Here is a 23,012-nt window from a genome sequence, read left to right as displayed (position 1 = left end):
GTGAAGCTTAGTTATGATTTTAAACATATACTTTTGTCGCTAGTCGTTTGCATACCTAAGCTTTCACTTTATCTGTGTTACTTTGATTTTTGCGATGTAAGCCAAAACGCTGAATTTAACTAAAGTGCTATTTAAGGACTTAAAACATGTTTTTTTTGTCACTAGTCGTTAGCATACCTGAGCATTCACTTTATCTGTGTTACTTTGTATTTCTAATGTAAGCCAAACAAGCTAAATTTAAATAAAAAGCTATTTTAAGGATTAATGTTTGCCATAAAAGCGCGATATTACTAATCTTTTAAATAATGGTAATGATATTTTATTTGAACAATATAACCTGTTCCAACAAGCTGAAAGCAAATAGCTCCTATAAACATTATGTGGTACGTGTTTACATTTTTTTGTTTGATGTATAACTTAGTAATGATTTAATACATGTCTTTTTTTCGCTAGTCATATTCATGCCTAAGAATTTACTTTATCTGTGTTACTTTGTATTACTTTAAGAATTTACTTTATCTGTGTTACTTTGTATTTCTGATGTAAGCGAAAAAACTGAATTTGACTCAAAAGCTATTTTAAGGATTAATGTTTGCCATAAAAGCGCGATTTTATTAATAAATGTAATGATATTTTACTTTTTGTTAAAACTAAGCACTTTTTTAAACAAATTAATTCATGCGGACAGTCTATGATATATACACAGTTTATTTTGACATTGTGTTGAACCAATACTTATTAAACAGAATCTGACATAATACAAAATGCAATTATATTACTTTATTGTCTAACGTGTATGTTGTTTACACTTACATTGATATTATGTTTTGACAAACACCTGTTAAACACCATCAGGTATATCAACAGCTGTATTTGTATTGTTTTCATGTTTTAACTCTTTTATCTATACAAATTAACAATGATATTGGGTTTATAAATTCTGGTGAACCATAACCCGGCTTATCACCAAATACATTGTTTGTTATCCCCACGCTTTTTTAAAAAAAGGTGGGGATATTGTGGTTATCTCCGCCGTCCGTCCGTCCGTCCGTCCGTCCGTCCGTCCGTCCGTCCGTCCGTCTGTCCGTCCGTCCGTCCGTCCTGGCCACTATCTCCTCCTACACTAAAAGCACTAGAACCTTGAAACTTACACACATGGTAGCTATGAGCATATGTGCGACCCTGCACTATTTGGAATTTTGATCTGACCCCTGGGTCAAAAGTTATAGCGGTTGGGGTGGGGCCGCGTCAGAAATTATCACTCATTTTTTTAGGTTATTTTACATTTACTTCTTTATTTCTACACCGATTCACTTCAAATTGATACTGGACCTCTCTTATGACAATACGGTCAATCTCAACCATGCATGGCCCCGTTCCCAACCCTGGGGCGCCCCGCCCACATAGGCCACACCCACCAAAAATTTCCATTTACTATAATTTTTTCATTTCTACACGGATTCTCTTCAAATTGATACTGAACTTTTGTTATGACATTAGGGTCAATCTCAACTATGCATGGCCCCAATCCCAACCCTGGGGCGCCCGCCCACATAGGCCACACCCACCAAAAATTTCCATTTACTATATTTTTTTCATTTCTACACGGATTCACTTCAAATTGATACTGAACTTCTCTTATGACATTAGGGTCAATCTCAACTATGCATGGCCCCATAACCAACCCTGGGGCCCCGCCCACATAGACCACACCCACCCAAAATTGCTTTTACTATAATTTCTTCATTTCTACACCGATTCACTTCAAATTGATATTGAACTTCTCTTATGACAATACAGTCAATCTCAACTATGCATGGCCCCATTACCAACCCTGGGGCGCCCCGCCCACATAGACCACACCCACCCAAAATTGCCTTTTACTATAATTTCTTTATTTCTACACCGATTCACTTCAAATTGATACTGAACCTCTCTTATGACAATACGGTCAATCTCAACTATGCATGGCCCCATAACCAACCCTGGGGCCCCGCCCACATAGACCACACCCGCCCAAAATTGCCTTTTACTATAATTTCTTCATTTCTACACCGATTCACTTCAAATTGATACTGAACTTCTCTTATGACAATACGGTCAATCTCAACTATGCATGGCACAATTACCAACCCTGGGGCGCCCTGCCCACATATGTCACACCCACCCAAAATTGCCTTTTACTATAACTTCTTCATTTCTACACCAATTCACTTCTAATTGATGATGAACTTCTCTTATGACAATACGGTCAATCTCAGCTATGCATGGCCCCATTACCAACCCTGGGGCACACCTAGGTCAAACATTCGGCGTGGGGATACGCGTCGGCCTCTGCCGCGCCATTTCTAGTTTGTTTTTCTTTTTGACCTTTTCTGTAACGGATATAGCATAAATATGTATATTCAAATTATGTATAATCCCTTAAATATGCTATATAGCTAAAACTTAGAATATCCATATTACTTTTCTATGTATACATAGCATTGATATTGTGTTTATCAATATTTGTTAATCGAAACCCGGCTTATCATTTGCACTTGCATTGTGTGTGTTTTTTTTATAAAGTTTTATGTAATGGATATAGTACAAATATGTACATACATTTTATGTATAAATCCTCAAGTATGTTCCTTTGTTAAAACATATCATATACCTATTATATCATCACCTTTATTATGTATAATACATTAACCTAAAATAATGTGTGCATTTTCAAATCGTACATACCGAAAAGTAACGTCTAATACATTTGAGTGACTTAATTACTCAAACTTATATAATACATACTCCAGTGAAATCATTGGTAGAAGTCATATTCATATTTTTTGTTTTAAATTCCATTAAGAGAACATTAGATACAGATAATTTATGTCTCATATTTAAGGCAATTTATCTTGCACAAGCACATTTGCTTGTTTTTGTTTTTTCACATGTTTCATTTTATATTTTCTCTGTTTGTATGTTTTTTTGTTTTTTTGTATGAAGATACAATGTATTTTGTACATCTTTTGTGTATATGTATATATATTATGTATATATATATCTTTACAGTAGAGAAATCAACTGGGCATGTTTTAAAACAGAAACTAACTGGACAAGCACACACAAATTAGCATTTACATTACCCTTCACCTCTTTAAATGATTAAATTATGTACTTTGAATGTAAAAGGGCTAAACAATAAAGACAAACGCATAAAAATCTTCAAATGGTTAGACGAAAAAAAAAAGTATATGCCTATTACAAAAGAAAGTCACTTGACAAATACTTTAGCACTAAACTTAAAAGATGAATGGGACGGAGACATCTATCTCAGTTGACAACATACTACAAAACAAGGCATTGCCTTTCTGATAAAAAATATAGAGATCTAAGTCGATAACTTTAACGAAATAATAATTGGCAGAAAAGCCAGTATAGATATCAAAATACACGAAACACAAATAACATTAATCAACGTTTACGGCCCTAACATAGATGATTCCACTTTTTACGAAACATTACAATCCTTTATAATCAATAACCAAGATAAAAACATTAAAGTCGGTGGTGACTTCAATACTGTTCTTAACCCATTATTAGATAAAAAGAAGGGAAACCTTTATACTCATCTTAAAAATAGAAACATTTTAAATAACATAATTGAAAACTACAATATGATAGACATCTGGCGTACAATATATCCAAACGAAAGCAAATTCACCTGACACTCAAACACAAAACCAACAATATTTTGTAGATTAGACTATTTTTTAATATCTGAGTCTATTTGCAACATTATTGACACATGTAACATAAAACCAGGATTTATGACTGACCACTCTCTAGTTGAACTTGACCTGCACAATATACAACCTGAAAGAGGCCCCAGATACTTTAGAATTAACAACAGCATCTTATTAGATACACAATAGTACAGTTCAAAATAATAAAGATGCAAACCAAAACACCTTATGGGAAGTAATTAAAGGAAATATACGAAACACAACAATAAGATACACATCATTTAAACAAAAAGAAACACACAAACTTGAAACTGAAACCATCAAAACCATTGAAACACTTGAAAAACAATTGCATCAAACAAACACAAATGATACCACCGACATTGAAAATGAAATAACATTTTAAAAAAACAAAAATTAGATGGAATCTATCATACACATCTCAATGGAATAATACTAAGTGCGCGTGCACAGCATGTTGAACACAATGAAAAATTACAAAATACTTCGCACACATTGAAAAACGTAGAAGTGAACAAAAAACTGTACACAACTTTGTAGTCAATGGCAAAAATATTATAAACAGAACTCAAATACTAGAAGGACAACGTTTATTTTTCGAAACATTCTATAAACGAAAACATGTTGAAAATAACACCCTTTTTAAAAATACACATCATGCCTTAAATCAAGAAGAAAAGCTATTGTGTGACGGATTACTAAATGAATATGAATGTGAATTAGCACTAAAAGAAATGCAAAATAACAAGTCCAGGATCTGTTGGCATCACCATTGAGTTTTATAAAATATTTTGGAATGATATCAAAACACATTTAATTAATTCACTAATCTATTCATATAATAATGAAAACCTAACTACACTTCAAAAACAAGGTATAATATCACTCATTCCAAAACCTGGAAAAAACTTAGAATCCTTATCGAACTGGCGCCCAATTAGTTTACTAAACAATGATAATAAAATTGCAACTAAAAGTATAGCAAACAGAATAAAAAAATATTACCATCAATCATTACAATCTGGTTTCATAAAAGGACGTTACATTTGTGAAAACGTTCATCTTATCAAAGAATGCATAAACTATTTCAACAATTAACAAATAATCATTGTCTAATATTCTTTGCAGACTTTGAAAAGGCATTCGATTCGCTTGATCATTCATTTATGTTCTCTTGCTCAGAAAATATGAACTTTGGTGAAAGTCTCATTCAATGGGTCAAACTATTCTTTACCGATATTAACAGTATACTCATTAACAATGGCTTCTTTTCAAACAGTTTTAACATCGAACGAGGGGTTCGACAAGGATGTCCACTCTCATCATCGCTATTTATTATTTGCATCGGGTATCTATCACACCACATCCAATCAAATAAACACATAATAGGCATATCACTAGAGCCTGACGAAGAAATCAAACAGTCCCTATTTGCTGACGATGCAACTTATTTTTTAAAGGACAATAACGATTCTTTTTATAAGCTAATAGAGTCGCTTACCCTTTACGGAATGACATCGGGTCTTTAACTAAACAAAAGTAAATGTACTGTGCTACGAGTAGGTAAATTAAAACAAAGTAATGTTCAATATAAAAAGAAATTAAATTTAATTGGACATCCGATGAAGCCACAACGTTAGGAATTACTTTCACAAATACTGAAAAGGAGAAAGTTCTTAAAAACATACTACCTTAATTACAGAATTTTAAAAACTGCTTAAAATCATGGCATCACCGTAAACTTACACTATTCGGAAAAAAACACAGTATTGAAAATGTTTGCACTTCCTAAATTAATTTATGTATTAACAGTTCTCCCAAATCCACCAAATGATTTTATTAACGATATAAAATCAGCAATATTTAATTTCATATGGGACGCCAAGCCTGATAAAATAAAACGAACTAAGTTAATTCAATCTGTAGAAAATGGAGGTATCCAATTAAGAAACATTGATTCATTCTTGAATGCAATCAAATGCAGCTGGGTTAAAAGATACCTAGATAATACCAATACGAGTAAATGGAAATTATTCTACCAGAAAATCCTAACAAAATATGGTGACTCCTTACTCTTTGAATGTTACATCAGCAATACTATCTTACATGAAATTGCAAACGAAAACATATTTCTGTCTAATGTTCTATCAGCATGGAGTGATGTCACTCACAACCTGGAAACCCAAACCAGCAGTAAAACTATTTTATGGAACAATAAAGACATAACTTCAAACAATAAGACGTTTTTCTATAAAGATTGGTTCAAACGAAGTATTAAATATGTCGACCAATTATATGACTACAGAATTAAGGATTTCTACTCTTCTGATTATATATGCTACATCTACGGAATACCTTCAAATAATTTTCTGAAGTACTACACACTTATCAAAAGCATACTCATACATATTAAATCTGAAAGCAATACAAATAATACACCATGTACTCAAACAACATTCGTAGAAAACATACTTGGAAGAAAAAACAAAACGAATACAATATTTTACACACTACAAATTAAAAACCTTACAGAAAACTCCAAAAACCCAAAATAAATGGCAAATCCTTTTCGGAGAACATGACCTTAATTGGAAACACATATTGACCATGCCGTATAAAGCAACTATTGAAAGCACACTGAGAAATTTTCAATATAAATACATCCATAGAATTATGGCTTCAAAAAAATATATTTTTAAAAGCAAATTATCTAACTCAAATCTGTGTGACTTCTGTGGTGAAAACATCGAAACTATAGAACATCTTTTTTGGGAGTGCAAACACACCCAGCCTATTTAGAATCAATTAGTATCTTTTCTTGAACAACAGCAACTGAACGTTAAACTATCTGTCTTAAAAGTAAGTTTCGGAATTAACTCATTGAAATCAATAGACTGTAATAATATTGTGAATTTTATTCTTATATTGATGAAATATTTTATCTTTAACATGAAGTACAAAAACAAGTACCAAAATTGTAATGTTTTGTCCATAGTCTTAAACTAAAAATCCAGATTGAGAAAGAAATAGCCCTCAGTAATGACACATAACAATTCTTTAAACAAAAATGGAATCGGATTAAATTCTCATAATGTTTGTCCACTTATATACATTTCACTCTAATGTTAGTTTATCTTTCTAAAATATTTTGTATATATTTTTTCAATCTTATAAGATCATTGTGAATATACAACAAAACACACAAGTCCAGTATGCTTTCTTCCCACTTTATACAACTCATCATTTTCATAACTATTCTTCTGTTGTTCTTTTCTTTTCTTCTTTGCTCTTTAAAAAAAAAACACCTATCACAAACAACCAAAGATAACACATATTATCCCATTTTTTATATTTTTTTTTAATCTTAAGGAAACCAAAAACGTATGTATATTAGCATATCTTGTATAAAATGTCTGAACTTTATTGCTTTGTACAATCATTTTGTTGTATGATCATTACATGTATACATTGTATGTATTATATTGAATAAAAAAACAATTAAAGAAAACAAAACTTTAAGCCTTGTAACTTGCATGACTGTTAACAGTCACTACAATGGACTTTCTGATAAAAAGTAAATTTGTAAAGTGTACCAACTTTGGCGCGTTTATAGGGCCAACGGTTGCATCGAGAAAACTTGGATTGACCTTTGGTGTTTCAAAGAGACGATTCCAGAGCAATTTTGTTTGGTATCGAGACATTTAAAGATGCAAAAAAACACAATATGAGTGGCGGGTATCTTGATATAATCGTATCACCCCAACACAATACTTTAAGAGAATACTCACTGTCACAAGTTACTACACTCTAAGAAGCATTAACAAAACAAAATCATATGAAAAGGTAGATGAAAAGTAAGCCATTATGTAAATACATGTAGGCAGGTCATAAAATAGCATTCACAAGGTCTGTAATAATTAAGCTAATGTTTTCTTAAGAACCCCGTGGATATGTTTAAGGGCATATTTAAGTGTAAATATAATAGTAACTGCACATGATTGGAAAACATTATACGCATATATATAATGTAGCAAAAAGCTAAATACATTAAATTTAAGTACAAAGCGAGTATACAAAGCAATAGTAATTAATATTGTGTACAAACATTTAAAAGCAGTATAAACCGTAAATATAATTAAATAATCATATTTTTAGTTCTAAAGACTTGCATATTTCGCACAATAGCAAACGATGGAAAGGAAATGCAAAAATGCAAAATAAACTGGATTATAAAGCAACATAATTAATAGTAAAGTAAACAAAGAAAAACATCCAAATTTCAGGTATGCATGTAATAATGCAAGAAAAACATTTCTTAATGACACACAAAATTAACGCGTAAGCAACTTGTCTATTCATCGATCAAACATATCATTGGATAGTTTTTCGCCTAGGCGGTTAGCCATGGCTATGATTATGTCGTCCGTGCCCTCAGCTCCAGTATCAGAGTCCCATTTACTCGTAGACAGTTTCGGCGGCTATATAGTTCCGCACGATCAGCTTGCATTTGAAGCTCACGTATATGTTCTTTGAGTGCATGGTTTTCTTGTTGTAAGTAACAAGTTTTATTGTTTATTGACTCTTTTATACAACTGATGAGTTGAGGTATAACTGTTTATACAACTGAGCTAACTATGACGTCTACGTCACCCTTTGACAGATAATCCAGTTTCCTTGAAATGTCGTCTATGTCAGCTTCGCTCATATGAAATTTATTGGTCGTTTCACTATCCCTATTCTGCATAATAACTGAGTTCTTATTGTTGCCAACGATGTCAATTCCAGAAGTGCATACATCACGTTTATCCGTTCGTTTCCCTTGTATAGGAATATAATTGCTAATTATTTCGACGCTTAGTATTATGGCAAGTATAGATGTTCGTAACGGTAAAGCTGCATGAATGCGAGGAAAACGCGAAATGGACAACATAAGTAAACACTTGTTATTGATTATCAAAGGACGGAATCTAGATTAGTTTTATAAATGTATGCTATGTATAGAAACAAATACCTTTGACAAACAGGTAAATAAGGTGTACAAAAGAATATCCTAATTATAATATCAATGGGCACAATCTACTAGCATAAATTGCCCATATCATTTTAGAGACCTCAGAAGATACGAATTAAGTCACATAATGCAATTAATCTTGCTAGACAAAAAACTCGTCTACAGCCGCAAAGAACGGAAGTCCTATAATTTTCCCATTCGAATACCATCTTAAGCTGGTTTTTCCATTATGTTTGTATCATTAATGTTTTGAAAATGCTGCAAAATGGTTTCACAAAAACATAACTACAACTAGATTAATTTTGTTTTAGTTCAAATACACAATCCATGCACAAATATAAGCCATTATCTCAGATAAATTACAAATTCGTTAAAAATATGTTTCTAAATGTAGAACATTTCATAGATGTAACAACAATTTTTCGAGGGGTGATGTCGTGTACAAAACGGTAATGAACGTTATCGTTTGTATCTTCAATAATTGGAACTTCATTTCATTTTCAAACTTAGCCATTGTATAGCATACGTGCTTACATTTATTTTTGTTCTACTTGCATCAAACAAACTGTGATTTTGATGAAATTGCGTTTTTGTAAGACACATCGTTAACGATTCGTTCCCCTAGCCTGCTCTGTCACTGTGTATTTGTCAAGTATCTCGTAGTTGCACTTGTCCGTTAACACCTCCGTTGTTGTGAAATAGTTTTTGTCTGTTAGATTTTGTGTTTGCTTTCTATCGTTTATGAAAATATAACATTATAACATTTACATTTAAAACAAACATGTTTCGTATGCGATAGAACTTATTTAACATTCAGATATACTTCCAAAAGAACGAAAAATAATGACATCGAAGTTATGTCTATAAGACTCTTGACTGAGTACTAAGATCAATTATGCGTGTATTTAGACCTTACTATTGCTTACAGATCTAGATAATGTCATCACACGAAGAATCACGCAGTAACTCGTACACGTTGACAATGTGCTAGTTGGCGTACGTTTCAAGCACGTTTGTGTACTATGGTATGCGTTGGGCTTAATTTCGTTGTAAGATGCTGAACCATTTTGTTCATTCTCAGCTTTATTAAAAAACATAGCCTAGTAGTCTGTGAAAACGCGAAAATAACGCTACATGCACGCATATTTATCTTACGGAAAATATAGACAAGACACGTGCACTAGTCATATGCTACTTATTGGCAATCTATACGTCTAATACATCCATAGTAACTCTAAATAAACTCATTCGATAGACATGCGCATTGACAAATTTTGCGCTTAACACCCAACTGTTTCATATATGCAAAGAAGAAAATCACGATGTCATTATTTTTATTTTGTTCATTTATTAGCATAGTAGTATTTATTTAAATACAAATGGTTTACCGGATAATTAGCGTGCAGGATGTAATATATAGTTCAACAAAACCGTTAACACTTGTACACTGTGTATTCAAGTTAATCATATACGTTATTTTAATGCTGATATTAATGTCCGTTATGTTTTGAATGTTTCATGACATAAATAAAAACATAACACATTCTTGGAAAATTAAAAAACATTATTTATCACATATTGACTTTTGTTTAGGAAAGCACAATTCGCAAAATAATTGCAATTGAACAACGTTATTAAATAGGATTGTCGTATTTTATAGAGTTACACTTTGTACGATTATTAATTTTGAAGAGACATGACGTATGTGCAAAATGATAACTTGGAAGGTTTACGAAATGTATTTATATTATACCTTCTAAGTTTACTGCAATAAACAGCGAGAGCAATGACTGCACCGAGTAACAATACCGAAGGTACCACTGAGGCGATAATTCTTGTTTCTGAAATACACATAATTAGTGTTGAATTAGTTCCCTTAACTCTGGTGTCTGTAATAGTTTTTATTAAACTAACCCGACCTCGTGTGTATCATATCAATTTGCACTTGCACCCGACTCTGGTCACAGCCTTAAGCAGCATTGATCTACACACATATTCAAAGGAAAATGTGAACTATTGCATTTTTATGTCAGATATATTTACAAAAATGTAACTGATTATAAAACATGTTTGGTATTTATAATTTGTAAAAAATGTAAAATCCTAAATCGACCGTTTTTCAGATTTTCCTATCGTAATTGATCTGTCCAATCATATAAGATTATTTAACTGCGTAGTGTACTATACTGATACATATATGAACTAGTACACAGCTGACATACCATATTGAACGAGCAGCTAGGCGAGTCCAAATTGAGTCCAAATTGAGTACACAAGCTGTGTATAAGGTTATAATATTGTTTTTACTTTATTTGAGTTATTTGCAATATTAACGTTCAATTTATTACAAGCTTCATCAAGAAAGCGTGCTTAAAGTCAGTGACTTTGTGATGTAAGCCGTAAACACCATCATTCTCGATTAAAAAGTCCTGAGAGATTATTATGACAGATATAGAAGCAAATTTAATTATGGTACTTATTAGTAAAGCATGTTTACACAGGTCTGCAATATGTCGAGTTTCAACGACTTGGAAATCCTTTGTGAAGGATACCTTGTTTATTGGATATTTGTTGGTTTCCTCCATCGCAATTCGGCAGGGCTGGATCCCAACGAAGATCTTGGCACGTAGAGTCATATCCTGGTATCCCATTCGGTGCAGCGCATTCTACGTGCACCTTAGAAAGGATTTAATTAGGCAGGATATACAATGACATTCAGTTTACTTGTCAATGTTTGTGTATCAACGCAAGGTCAATATACCATTTCATCGATATATATATATATTTACAAATGTGTTATGTGTGCATGGGAAGCATTTCTGCTTTTAATACGTCTTAATAGTTGATCACAATGTAATTTGATTAATGAATTATCGAAATTATTGTCTATAAAGACCGTTCCAAAGTAGGCTCTCTTAAGATATGTGTGCTGTAATAATAATATAACAACATATATTTTTTACATCACGGTTAGTAGCCTCCGACATACGTTATGAGCCAAACTATATCTGTTCAATTCTACCACGATACTAAGAATATTTTTTATAAAAGAACACGCTGGAAGTGCTCCATGAAATGATACTTGAATTTTGATCGTTTTACCAGTGACAATGAATTTAAACCATTAAGTTAGTTTGCTGGATTAAATATTCTTTCCGTGCTCTTCCATTAGAACTAGACATGTCGCCATAAGACAATCAAGCATCAACATTGCAATATTGTCTAGAAATATCACTTGTGTCATACAATTAATGATACGTTGCTACTATCACACTTGGCGTTAGGAATGCATCAGGGAAAACATCGTTAACTGATCTTTCCTGATCGCATTGGGTGTTGTCATCTATAAAGACAATCTTGTTAAACGTATTAATCGTGGATATTTCAAAAGTTTGAAGAAAAAAAAACGAATAATACGACCAATTGCAATCATTTGTCAATTGGGGTCATCGTATCAAATCGTATTGTGTAGAATCAAAGCGCGACAAATGTTTTATATTCGTATCACCACGTTTTGGTGATCGGAGTCGATCGTCTGCAAGACGAAACATCAGGTTATGCTACGATCTTTTGCGATCTTAGAATATATGAAACGGATAATGAATCATGTTAAAAGTATCTTATTCTCTTCCAGTTGTGGTTCCTATCGTTTATACAATACATTTGAAAACAATTTTATCGCACTCATGATTGTATCGTATCGTAACCGAGAGCATCGATTCTTGATAAACGTAAGGTAACGTATCATCGAATCGAGGCCCAATTCTGAAAAAATTCGAAACACGACCACCGAACCTTCTATATCTGAACTGGAGATCAGACTTTGTCAGATTGTGACACCTGTAATTGTTAAATTGTTAACAAATTGCCTTCGAGCGAAAACGAAGCGAAGCAGAACGTCATATTTAAGCCTGAAATCTCAGAGAAATGTATAAGTGAAATGTGGCCAATCGCGTTTCGAAACACAGAAAAGTGCGAACTAATTTAAACTAAACTTCGTTTGTACATGCTTGTCAAGTGTAATCCCTGAAGAAGCAATAATGTTTAGTTACGCACGACATAAATTACAAACATGTCATATAGGTATTTAGTTCAAAAGTCCTAACCAAATTAAATAGGTGCCCAAGTTCACAAGTTGATTTATATGTTTGCAAAATTTCATCACTCTAGAAGCATACAAGCATGTAAGTCCAAACATGTATTTTATTGTGCAAAAAAAGACCATAACTGCGGTTTGGTATAAAGCAAATATGAAAGTGCGTTAGTTTACATGCTGGTCAATATTCTTAAAGAGTCATACTTTTAGCAGAAATACGTTGTAAGTTAGGCGCGACACCAAACAAGTTCCTTACAAAAATGACCTAACTTCATTATTTAGGAACATTCGGAATACAAATGAAGCATAATAGTTAATATATAAAAAATATGTTTTGCAAAGTTCCATTTTATCTACCAGAAATACTATTAAAGCGTGGCACACACAAATCGAACGGACTGAAAAATGTACGATCGGATTAGAGAAAATATGTTGTGGCGCACGTGGCATTCAGGTGAAGTAATCATAAGGGCAGTTGAATATATTCATTAATAAAAATCAGCGCCAATTAACTGTTGTAAGGCTAATTACATGCAAAATAAACGCTAAATAGTTATATATATATCCACGAAATAACAAAATATTTCACTCTTATCGCTAAAGAATAATCATATTAAGAAAATGCTTAACATTAACGTTAAGTAGACCGTAGCGCTTACGAATGTTCCCGAGTTTACGTATTCCGTGGTTCGGTCTAATCCGTCCGCAGTAATGTTTGGTTTGAAGACATATCGGGTCCTGTCGTACACACACCGATCTGGATCAAAGCGGAAGGTGTTTGTTTATACAGATATTAAGGCGTATAGTTGGAAAGACTTGACCAAATGTACGCATGCTTTCAGTGGTGTTCCGGAGACAAAATTATGTTGGTAGTACTCATGGCATTTCATTGTGTATGAGTTTCTAAAGATGCATGTGCTTTATAATAAATATACCAATATCGGTCATCATATAAAGTAGCGCTATACCGTTATAAATCATAGTACAACCTTGTCTGTACCTGGATTGCAGTGTGCATTAGCAACCCATTGGCCTTCATGGCAGGTATAGTTTCCGGTTCCACGATGGGAGCATCGGGGGTCCACCACAGTTAGGACAGTGCCATCTAGATGCCGGGTACCAGATATATCATCCATCTTTGTCATGTTGTTGAACACCCAAGTGATGGAAAAGTCAATATCCGGGGCCTCACAGAACGCTGATGGTATCCCTAAGAGAGAACACGAAACACATATAACGCGTGTACGCGATAACACAATACGTACGCTGAATGCCTTAATACGTGTTTCAGAGAAACACTATGCAAGTTAGAATACCAGGTGTATTTATAAGAACGATTTAAAATGACTTGATCAGACGAACGGTGACTTGGTTGTTATGTGGTTTCATGGAAGTGTGGCCTATTTTGTCATAGTAAGCATGGATGATTCGACATGTGCGGGTGTGTATGTGTGTGTGCGTTTGTGAGTGAATCTTTAAATGCTTTAAAAATTAAGTTTTGGTTCTTAATACAGGTTTAATATTGCATTCGAACAAGCAAACTTATGCGTTTAATTTACAATTTACATGTATATTATATGTTGAAAATGTATGTTAATATTTTTTAAGGGTGATGCATCATTTTCTTTATGAATTTACTAAAGATTATTTCGGCTTAATTGTAGTAGTATTGCTTAAATATGCTTATAATAAATAAACGGAATAAAAAAAAATTGTTCTTTCAATTAATTAACTACCTGAGGGTAATCAGTTGTTGAAAATTCCGATGATTTATATGTTTGTTTTATTGTAGACATACAACACTTTCTCAAAATTTAAAGTTCACAATATTCGTGTTGACTTTTAACTTGATTTATACCACGATCACTTTGATCTATATTGTTATACAACTTACTCACCATTTTTAGTAGTTGTTTCAATAGTCTCTTTTATTTCTGACCTCACCGTCGTGCTATTCACGCAAATGACGTCGGCTGACGTCCATTCGCCATCAACGCACGTTACAGTTGACGTCATTCCACGCTTATCGAAGTATGCGTTACATTTGTAGGTGACAACAGTCTGGTGGGGAAAGATTATGTAGGGCGTGATTCTTTCGGACGCTGTGGTATTCTCAACCCTAGGGGGCGCTCTGCATCGTTTATATTCTAAAATTGAAACGTGCTCTGTGAAAACGAGTCTTCATGAATGTGCGTACAGTGAGGTCGCAGATTAGCCTGTACAGTCATCACAGGTTTATCAGGGACGACACTTTCCGCTTAAAGGAAGTATTTTATTTATGAAAAGCTTCTTTATGCGGTCAGTGGCGCATCTGTTACTTCACTTTACGCACACGCAGTTAACCCATTTTCAGTGTCGCATCTGTTGCTTCACTTTACGCACATGCATTAAACCCATTTTCAGTGTCGAATCTGATACTACACTTTACGCACATGCATTAAACCCATTTACAGTGTCGCATCTGGTACTTTATTTTACGCAAATGCATTAAACCCATTTACCGTGTCGCATCTGGTACTACACTTTACGTACATGCATTAAACCCATTTACAGCGTCGCATCTGGTACTTCACATAACGAACATGCATTAAACCCATTTACAGCGTCGCATCTGGTACTTCACTTTACGCACATGCATTAAACCCATTCAAAGTTTCGCATCTGGTGCTACACTTTACGCACATGCATTAAACCCATTTAAATTGTCGCATCAAGTCTCACATAACGCACATGCATTTAACCCATTTACAGTGTCGAATCTGGTACTTCACTTTGCGCACCTGCATTAAACCAATTTACAGTGTCGCATCTGGTACTTCACTTAACGCACATGCATTAAACCCATTTACAGCGTCGCATCTGGTACTTCACTTTGCTAGCATGCATTAAACACATTTAAAGTGTTACATCTGGTACTTTACATTACGCAAATGCATTAAACCCATTTACAGCGTCGCATCTGGTACTTTACTTTGCCAACATGCATTAAACCCATTTAAAGTGTCGCATCTGGTACTTCACTTAACGCACATGCATTTAACCCATTTACGGTGTCGCATCTGGTACTTCACTTTGCGAACATGCATTAAACCCATTTAAAGCGTTGCATCTGGTACTTCACATTACGCACATGCATTAAACCCATTTACAGTGTCGCATCTGGTACTTCACTTTGCGAACATGCATTAAACCCATTTAAAGTGTCGCATTTGGTACTTCACATAACGCACATGCATTTAACCCATTTACAGTGTCGCATCTGGTACTACACTTTACGCACATGCATTAAACCAATTTACAGTGTCACATCTGGTACTTCACTTTGCGCATATGCATTAAACCCATTTATAGTGACGCATCTGGTACTACACTTAACGCAAATGCATTTAACCCATTTAAAGTGTCGCATCTGGTACTTCACTTTACGCACATGCTCTAAACCCACTTAAAGTGTCGCATCTGGTACTTACATTACGCACATGCATTAAACCCATTTACAGTGTCGCGTCTGGTACTTCACTTTGCGCACATGCATTAACTCATTTATAGTGTCGCATCTGGTACTTTACATAACACACATGCATTAAACCCATTTACGGTGTCGCATCTGGTATTACACTTTACGCACATTCATTAAACCCATTTACAGTGTCGCATCTGGTACTTCACTTTGCGCACATGTATTAAACCCATTTACAGTGTCGCATCTGGTACTTCACAATACGCACATGCATTAAACCCACTTATAGTAACACATCTGGTACTTCACTTTGCGCACATGCATTTAACCTTTTTACAGTATCGCATCTGGTACTTCAAATTACGCACATGCATCAAACCCATTTACAGCGTCGCATCTGGTACTACATTTAATGCACATGCATTAAACCCATTTAAAGTGTCGCATCTGGTGCTACACTTAACGCAAATGCATTCAACCCATTCATAGTGTCGCATCTGGTACTACACTATACGCACATGCGCTTAACCCATTTAAAGTGTCGCATCTGGTACTTATATTACGCACATGCATTAAACCCATTTACAGTGTCGCATCTGGTACTACACTTTACTCACATGCATTAAACCCATTTATAGTAACACATCTGGATCTTCACATTACGCACATGCATTAAAATCATTTACAGTGTCGCATCTGGTACTTCACTTTACGCACATGCATGAAACCCATTTACAGTGCCGCATCTGGTACTTCACAATACGCACATGCATTAAACCCATTTACATTGTCGCATCTGGTACATCACTTTACGCACATGCATATAACCCGTTTACAGTATCGCATCTGGTACATACCTTTACGCACATGCATTAAACCCGTTAACAGTGTCGCATCTGGTACTACACTTTACGCACATGCATTAAACCCGTTTACAGTGTCGCATCTGGCACATCACTTTACGCACATGCATTAAACCCGTTAACAGTGTCGCATCTGGTACTTCACTTTACGCACATGCATTAAACCCGTTTACATTGTCGCATCTGGTACATCACTTTACGCACATAAATTCAACCCGTTTACAGTGTCGCATCTGGTATATCACTTTACGCACATGCATTAAACCCATTTACAGTGTCGCATATGTAATATCACTTTACGCACATGCATTAAACCCATTTACAGTGTCGCATCTGTTATATCACTTTACGCACATGCATTAAACCCATTTACAGTGTCGCATCTGGTACTTCACTTTACGCACATGCATTAAACCTATTTACAGTGTCGCATCTGGTAATTCACTTTACGCACATTAATTAAACCCGTTTACAGTGTCGCATCTGGTACTTCACTTTACGCACATGCATTAAACCTATTTACAGTGTCGCATCTGGTACTTCACTTTACGCACATGCATTAAACCTATTTACAGTGTCGCATCTGGTACTTCACTTTACGCACATGCATTAAACCTATTTACAGTGTCGCATCTGGTACTTCATTTTACGCACATGCATTAAACCCATTTTCCTGAGAATGAGGCTCAATTGTAAAGGCATGATGTTTGAGTCAACACAAATATTTACTAACCGCCGGGTGAAAATTTAGTGCTACAGATTTCAAATACAGTTTATTTACATTAAAACTACAGGAAAGCATTTTATTGCTTGTTTTGTGTATGCCAAGCAACTGGGTTATTGCGAGATCAATTTATACTAGCTAAACAAAACAGAGATATTATTGATATAACATTCAAACACAAAGATTATTAAAATTTTGCAAAACACATTATTTCAAGATCCCCATACCTTGGCAAACCGGAAGTGGTTGACTCCAATTTCCGGCGCTGCATACATGATTGCTGACCTTTAAAACAGCATCTCCTTGACGGTCCTTGTTACATACAACCCTGATCTTCGTGCCGACAATAAGCCGCTCTCCGGCGTTGTAAAAGGTCTTTCGCCCGAAGTCATACGGACGGTAAGTAGCCTTGCTGAACTGCGAACCGGATGGGATCACACAGTCTGATGAAAAAAAAGGAAAGATCCTCGCTCTGGAGAAATGGGATTTAATGCTAGTGCGTAAAGTGTCGTCTCTAAGTTGCCTGTTCAGTCTTTACAGACTTATTCAGGACGACAGTGTCGGCCCAAACTGGAGATTCGCAGGGAAAAGACTACCTTTAAACGAGCGTTACCATAAAGCGGAAAGTGTCGTCCCTCATTAACCTTTGGTAAGATGAGTATGAAACGGGCTCTGGGAAATCAGTGTTAAATGCATGTAAGCAGAGTGACCTTCCAGATTAGCCGATGCAGTCCGCAACAAAAACGAAAACTACCATAATAGCGGAAAGTATCGTCCCTGATTAGACTGTGCGGACTGAAAAATGTAATCCAGTACGACACTCCACACATGCATTTTACCCCGTTTTCCCAGAGCGAAGCTAGCGTATAAGCAATATTAACAGTACGGTATGATGGTTACGTGTAATGAAGATGATGGCGTGATTTTCCTCACGAATGAAACCCGCAAACGAAAAGCAACAAACATGACGCATAGTAAAACGTCGACGTCCACTTGTGACGTTAATAATTGCTTTTAATGTTTTTTACATTTTTAGAAGCTTCCATGTATGCCGAACACGGAAAAATTGAGATGTTTGCAATATTTTTAAATTCAATGAGAAAACGGGCTGATTAAGAAATGCCTTTTAAAACACACACACAATCTTTATTTTATTTCATGTCAATACATTAAGTTTATACATTTGTTATAAATCTAAAGCTGCAGGAATAAATCAATAAAACATGGCTTTATAATACGGTATAGTGAATACTACTCAAGAATAATAAAACATTATAAAAGTTCTATTGGTTACCAAGGAAACACCATACATAATCAAATTATTGAAATTCGGTGTATGCAATGACATTTGTCAAAGTTCTTTTAATAACTGAAAATAATGCTTTCAATCCGAAAGCAGATACAAAGTAAAGGTGTTTATTCTCAACAGATATGGACCCTTGTGTTAATTTGCTCTACATTAGTTTGATATACATTTGGATCAGATAACTAACAATTACTTTATTTTAGCAAATGTAATGACAAGGCAAAATGTGCCTTTAAAACTGTACTATTATCTTCCCAAGTTTGCATGTACTTTTTTCCAAATTAAATGATTGATTGTTGACAAGGTATCTCAAGGTTTTAGTTGCCATGTTACCATGGAAACCAATGTCCATACAAAAAATATAATTTATTAGAAAGAAGTGAAGTTAAAAAATATGTATATATTAAAAAATAATCATTACGTCATAAGAACAGGTGTTGATATTTAACGATACAAATGATTTGCAATTAACACGGAAAAAACGTACATAAGTAAAGTTCCTGCGTTTTCATGTACTTAAAGTACGACATCATTTTTGCAATTCTGTTATGAAACCATCAGAAAGAAGCAGCCACTGCAAAAAATATGTTAGCACGTGTGACCTAGACTAGTTAGTGTGCCCATTTCACATGCTTCAACAGTCTTGTTCTAATACGTAATGAATAAAATGAAAATAAAAAATGAATGAAGATAACATAAATTCATCGCGTTCACTTCGAAGTTATCTTTTAATTCTCAAGAAATAACTGCAAATTTACCTTCTATTGACATATTTACTTATGGCGGAGTAAGCAAAAAACAACAACATATTTTTCCGTACCGTGTTTCCAGATTAATCAGTATTTAGTTATATGAAACAAGGTTACAAAAGGTTGGTGTTGCATCGTAAAGCGTTTGCAGTTTATGTTAACATTCGTTAAACGTTGAAAACATATAAACATATGCCCTTCGTAGAGTATGTTCGTTCAAACAGGATTGGGTTAAAACAGCTCAAGCGAAATAACAAAAGATGTAGATTGGTACTAACCTTCGCATGTACTGCTCTAACACCGCTCTCTCTGGGAAACCCGGGCCTAACGCATGGGCATACGGTGTCGTCCCAGATTACCCGTTGAAGTACGCACAAGATAATCAGGAACGACACCTTCCGCTTGTATGGTATTTTTCTTTTCGTTGAAAGCAAGTCTGCTATTAGTAAAAATCTAATCTAGGCGGAGAGTGTCATCCCTGATTAGCCTGTGCGGATTGCGGAGGTTAATCTGAACGACTATTTACGTACAAGCATTAAGACAAGTTTACCAAGAGCACGGTTCGTTTATTTTTCAGTTAAATACAAAACGTTCTCACCTTGCGCTAAAACCTTCGACGCACAGGCTAAAGCGATAATCAACTGTCCCCACATGTTGTTCGAAAGTTTGAGGTTAAATGACTGACACAGTTGCGCTCTGGTGTTTACATCGACCGAATGAATCATTCCAAAGTGATTGCCGTTCAGTGAAGTATTAAGTGCTCTTGAAGATAAGTATGCGTTTAATCTTGATGAAGCAGACTCGGAGTAAATATGAGCCTATTTCAAGGAATTGTAAGGTTAATGTATGTGCGTTAAATGTCATCGAAGAATAAGAGAAGTTTTCGTTGAATCAAAGTGTCTTCTCAAAGAAACTCCCATTTAGGCGGAAAGTGTTGTCCCAATAGCGGATAGACTAATTTGGAACGGCACTTTATGTACATGCATTACGCCCAGCTTTACCAGAATGAGGATCATTTGCACTGCGATCAACACTACACACTTAAAGGGGCCTTTTCACAGATTTTGGCATTTTTTTAACTTATTCATTAAATGCTTTATATTGATAAATGTAAACATTGGATCGTAAAAGCTCCAGTAAAAAATCAAGAAAAAAATTAAAAAAAGGAAAAGAACATTGCCCGGAGCAGGTTTCGAACCAGTGACCCCTGGAGTCCTGCCAGAGTCCTGAAGTAAAAACGCTTTAGCCTACTGAGCTATTCCGCCGAGTACACATTCTTGAAGTATTTTATACCTCATATAAGCAATCTTCGTAGTTTCACAAAATTTAACGACAAAAATATAACTCTCCAAATTATTCAATCGTTTCGCGTTGCAACGCTTTATAATTTTTAGGTTTTAAAATCGTCAAAAGATGCATATAATGGTATTAGAGCATGGTTAATGTTCAGTATTACTGTTTCCTCTCAAATATCATAACTAAAACGAAAACTTACGAATCTGAAACAATTTTTTTCAATTTTGTCAATTTACCAAAGCGTGAAAAGATCCCTTTAACATAGCATTCTCTTTTTAACCCACTTATGCTTAGCGTCTAGAAAAAAGGCCTTGGTAAACAGCATAGACCCAGATGAGACGCCGCATGATGCGGCGTCTCATCAGGGTCTGCGCTGTTTGCTTAAAGGGAATATACTATACATTCCTAATTTTGGAAATAAATTGATCCAGTTTAGAAGGATGGGAGAGTCCACTAGGCATAAATGGGTTAAGTGTTAAAGCGTCTTGCTTATCACGATTGCACTAAAAATCCGTGAGTTAACGTGTTTTCGGAGATTGTTGTACATTAAAACGTTTTTTCATGGCTACCAAAAATCATCGATTTCCGTGAATTTTTCGAGACGCCACTTCCTAAGTTTGATCAATAAGCTTTTTATCCATATATTGTGTTCAGGATATCATTAAGTGTATTCACGTGTATTAATTATAAATAACGGGAGTATGCAAATGTTTCGTAGAAATGTTATACTTACTCCTCAATTTCTTCCTAAAAAAAGGACTTATGAAACGTTCCTAGAATCTTATTATAATCGAGAATACAGTCGAGATACACAATGTTATTTTGTTTGTAAAAAATTGTGTTCCGTTGTATTGTTTGCCCGTCCGATGTTTTATTTAGACGGACTCAATGACCTTGACAATAGGAAGGATCCGAAGTGTTAAGAACCATACTTTTTGCAAATAATAAGGGCCGTGCTCTGTGAAAAGGGGATTTAATGCAAGTGCGTAAAGTGTCATCCCAGATAAGCTTGTGCAGTCCGCTTGTGCACAGGCTAATTTGGGACGACACTTTACGCCCATGCATTAAACCCCCTTTTCATAGAACACAGCTCAAATGTGTAATCTGTAAATTCATTGGCGAAACTATATTTTGTTGCGCAATGAAAACAGTATGGTTCTCATGCAAATCCAGTTTAATGTCAAACACATACTTTTATTAAGTATAATACTTGTTAAACAAAAATAAGTAAAACAAGTACTTGTTGAATGGGTGTGAAGAAAATTGTTAAATGTGTCAGTAAAAATTGCTAAATGAAGTTTGTAAGATCAACTTAATGTCAACTTCATAGTAATATCCGCTTTTATTTGTATTAGTCTTTTTAAAGTTACGCGCGTTGAAGTAGTTGAATTGTTGCGTTCTTGAGTACAAGTATGTACAGTGGTACTTCATACGTAGTGTGGTAAGCAAGCGAAACCATGCATCAATGACATTCGACGCAAATGTTTGTGAGTAACAATTATGCTGTATGCTGTACTAAATTACGGGCTGCCTGTCTGAACTGATGATGCTGCATGATGTCAATTACCAGGAATATGGGCAAATATGTAAGCGCCCAAAACTAAAACACGACAATTATACATCATCTAAAGAACCAAATTTTTCTTTGACGTCAAGTCTTCTTTTTGACACGATATATGACCATATGATATAAAACCAAATAAACAATCACTCATATACAAGATACTAAGGCGTGTTTTTTTCTTATAAACGGAAAGT

At 34.7% G+C, this 23,012-nt stretch overlaps 2 protein-coding genes across 12 annotated transcripts in view; one reads left to right on the top strand and one right to left on the bottom strand.

Moving 5' to 3' along the window:
- LOC127837159 (uncharacterized) overlaps positions 1 to 23,012 on the top strand; it is a 915,490-nt gene that overhangs the window by 666,193 nt on the left and 226,285 nt on the right. The window lies entirely within an intron of this gene.
- LOC127837165 (complement factor H-like) lies at positions 9,193 to 20,935 on the bottom strand. The gene is made up of 8 exons (XM_052364089.1): positions 20,557 to 20,935; positions 18,131 to 18,346; positions 14,755 to 15,003; positions 13,857 to 14,066; positions 13,516 to 13,613; positions 11,313 to 11,436; positions 10,514 to 10,601; positions 9,193 to 9,492 (listed from the first exon to the last, which is right to left on the bottom strand). The coding sequence occupies exons 1-8, from the start codon at positions 20,681 to 20,683 to the stop codon at positions 9,366 to 9,368; spliced, it is 1,239 nt and encodes a 412-aa protein (XP_052220049.1). The 5' UTR covers positions 20,684 to 20,935; the 3' UTR covers positions 9,193 to 9,365.

Source organism: Dreissena polymorpha, chromosome 7, assembly GCF_020536995.1.
Source record: "Dreissena polymorpha isolate Duluth1 chromosome 7, UMN_Dpol_1.0, whole genome shotgun sequence".
Classification (NCBI taxonomy): Eukaryota; Metazoa; Mollusca; class Bivalvia; order Myida; family Dreissenidae; genus Dreissena; species Dreissena polymorpha.
Note: the sequence above shows the minus strand (reverse complement) of the source record. Positions and strands in the feature narration are given on the sequence as shown.

Coding starts and splice junctions, on each gene's coding strand:
- LOC127837165 (XM_052364089.1), bottom strand. CDS start 20,683: ATGATTCATTCGGTCGATGTAAACACCAGAGCGCAACTGTGTCAGTCA. Junction 18,347..20,556: donor GTCGAAGGTTTTAGCGCAAG/GTGAGAACGTTT, acceptor TTTTTTCATCAG/ACTGTGTGATCCCATCCGGT. Junction 10,602..11,312: donor ACAAATATCCAATAAACAAG/GTATCCTTCACA, acceptor TGTGTATTTCAG/AAACAAGAATTATCGCCTCA.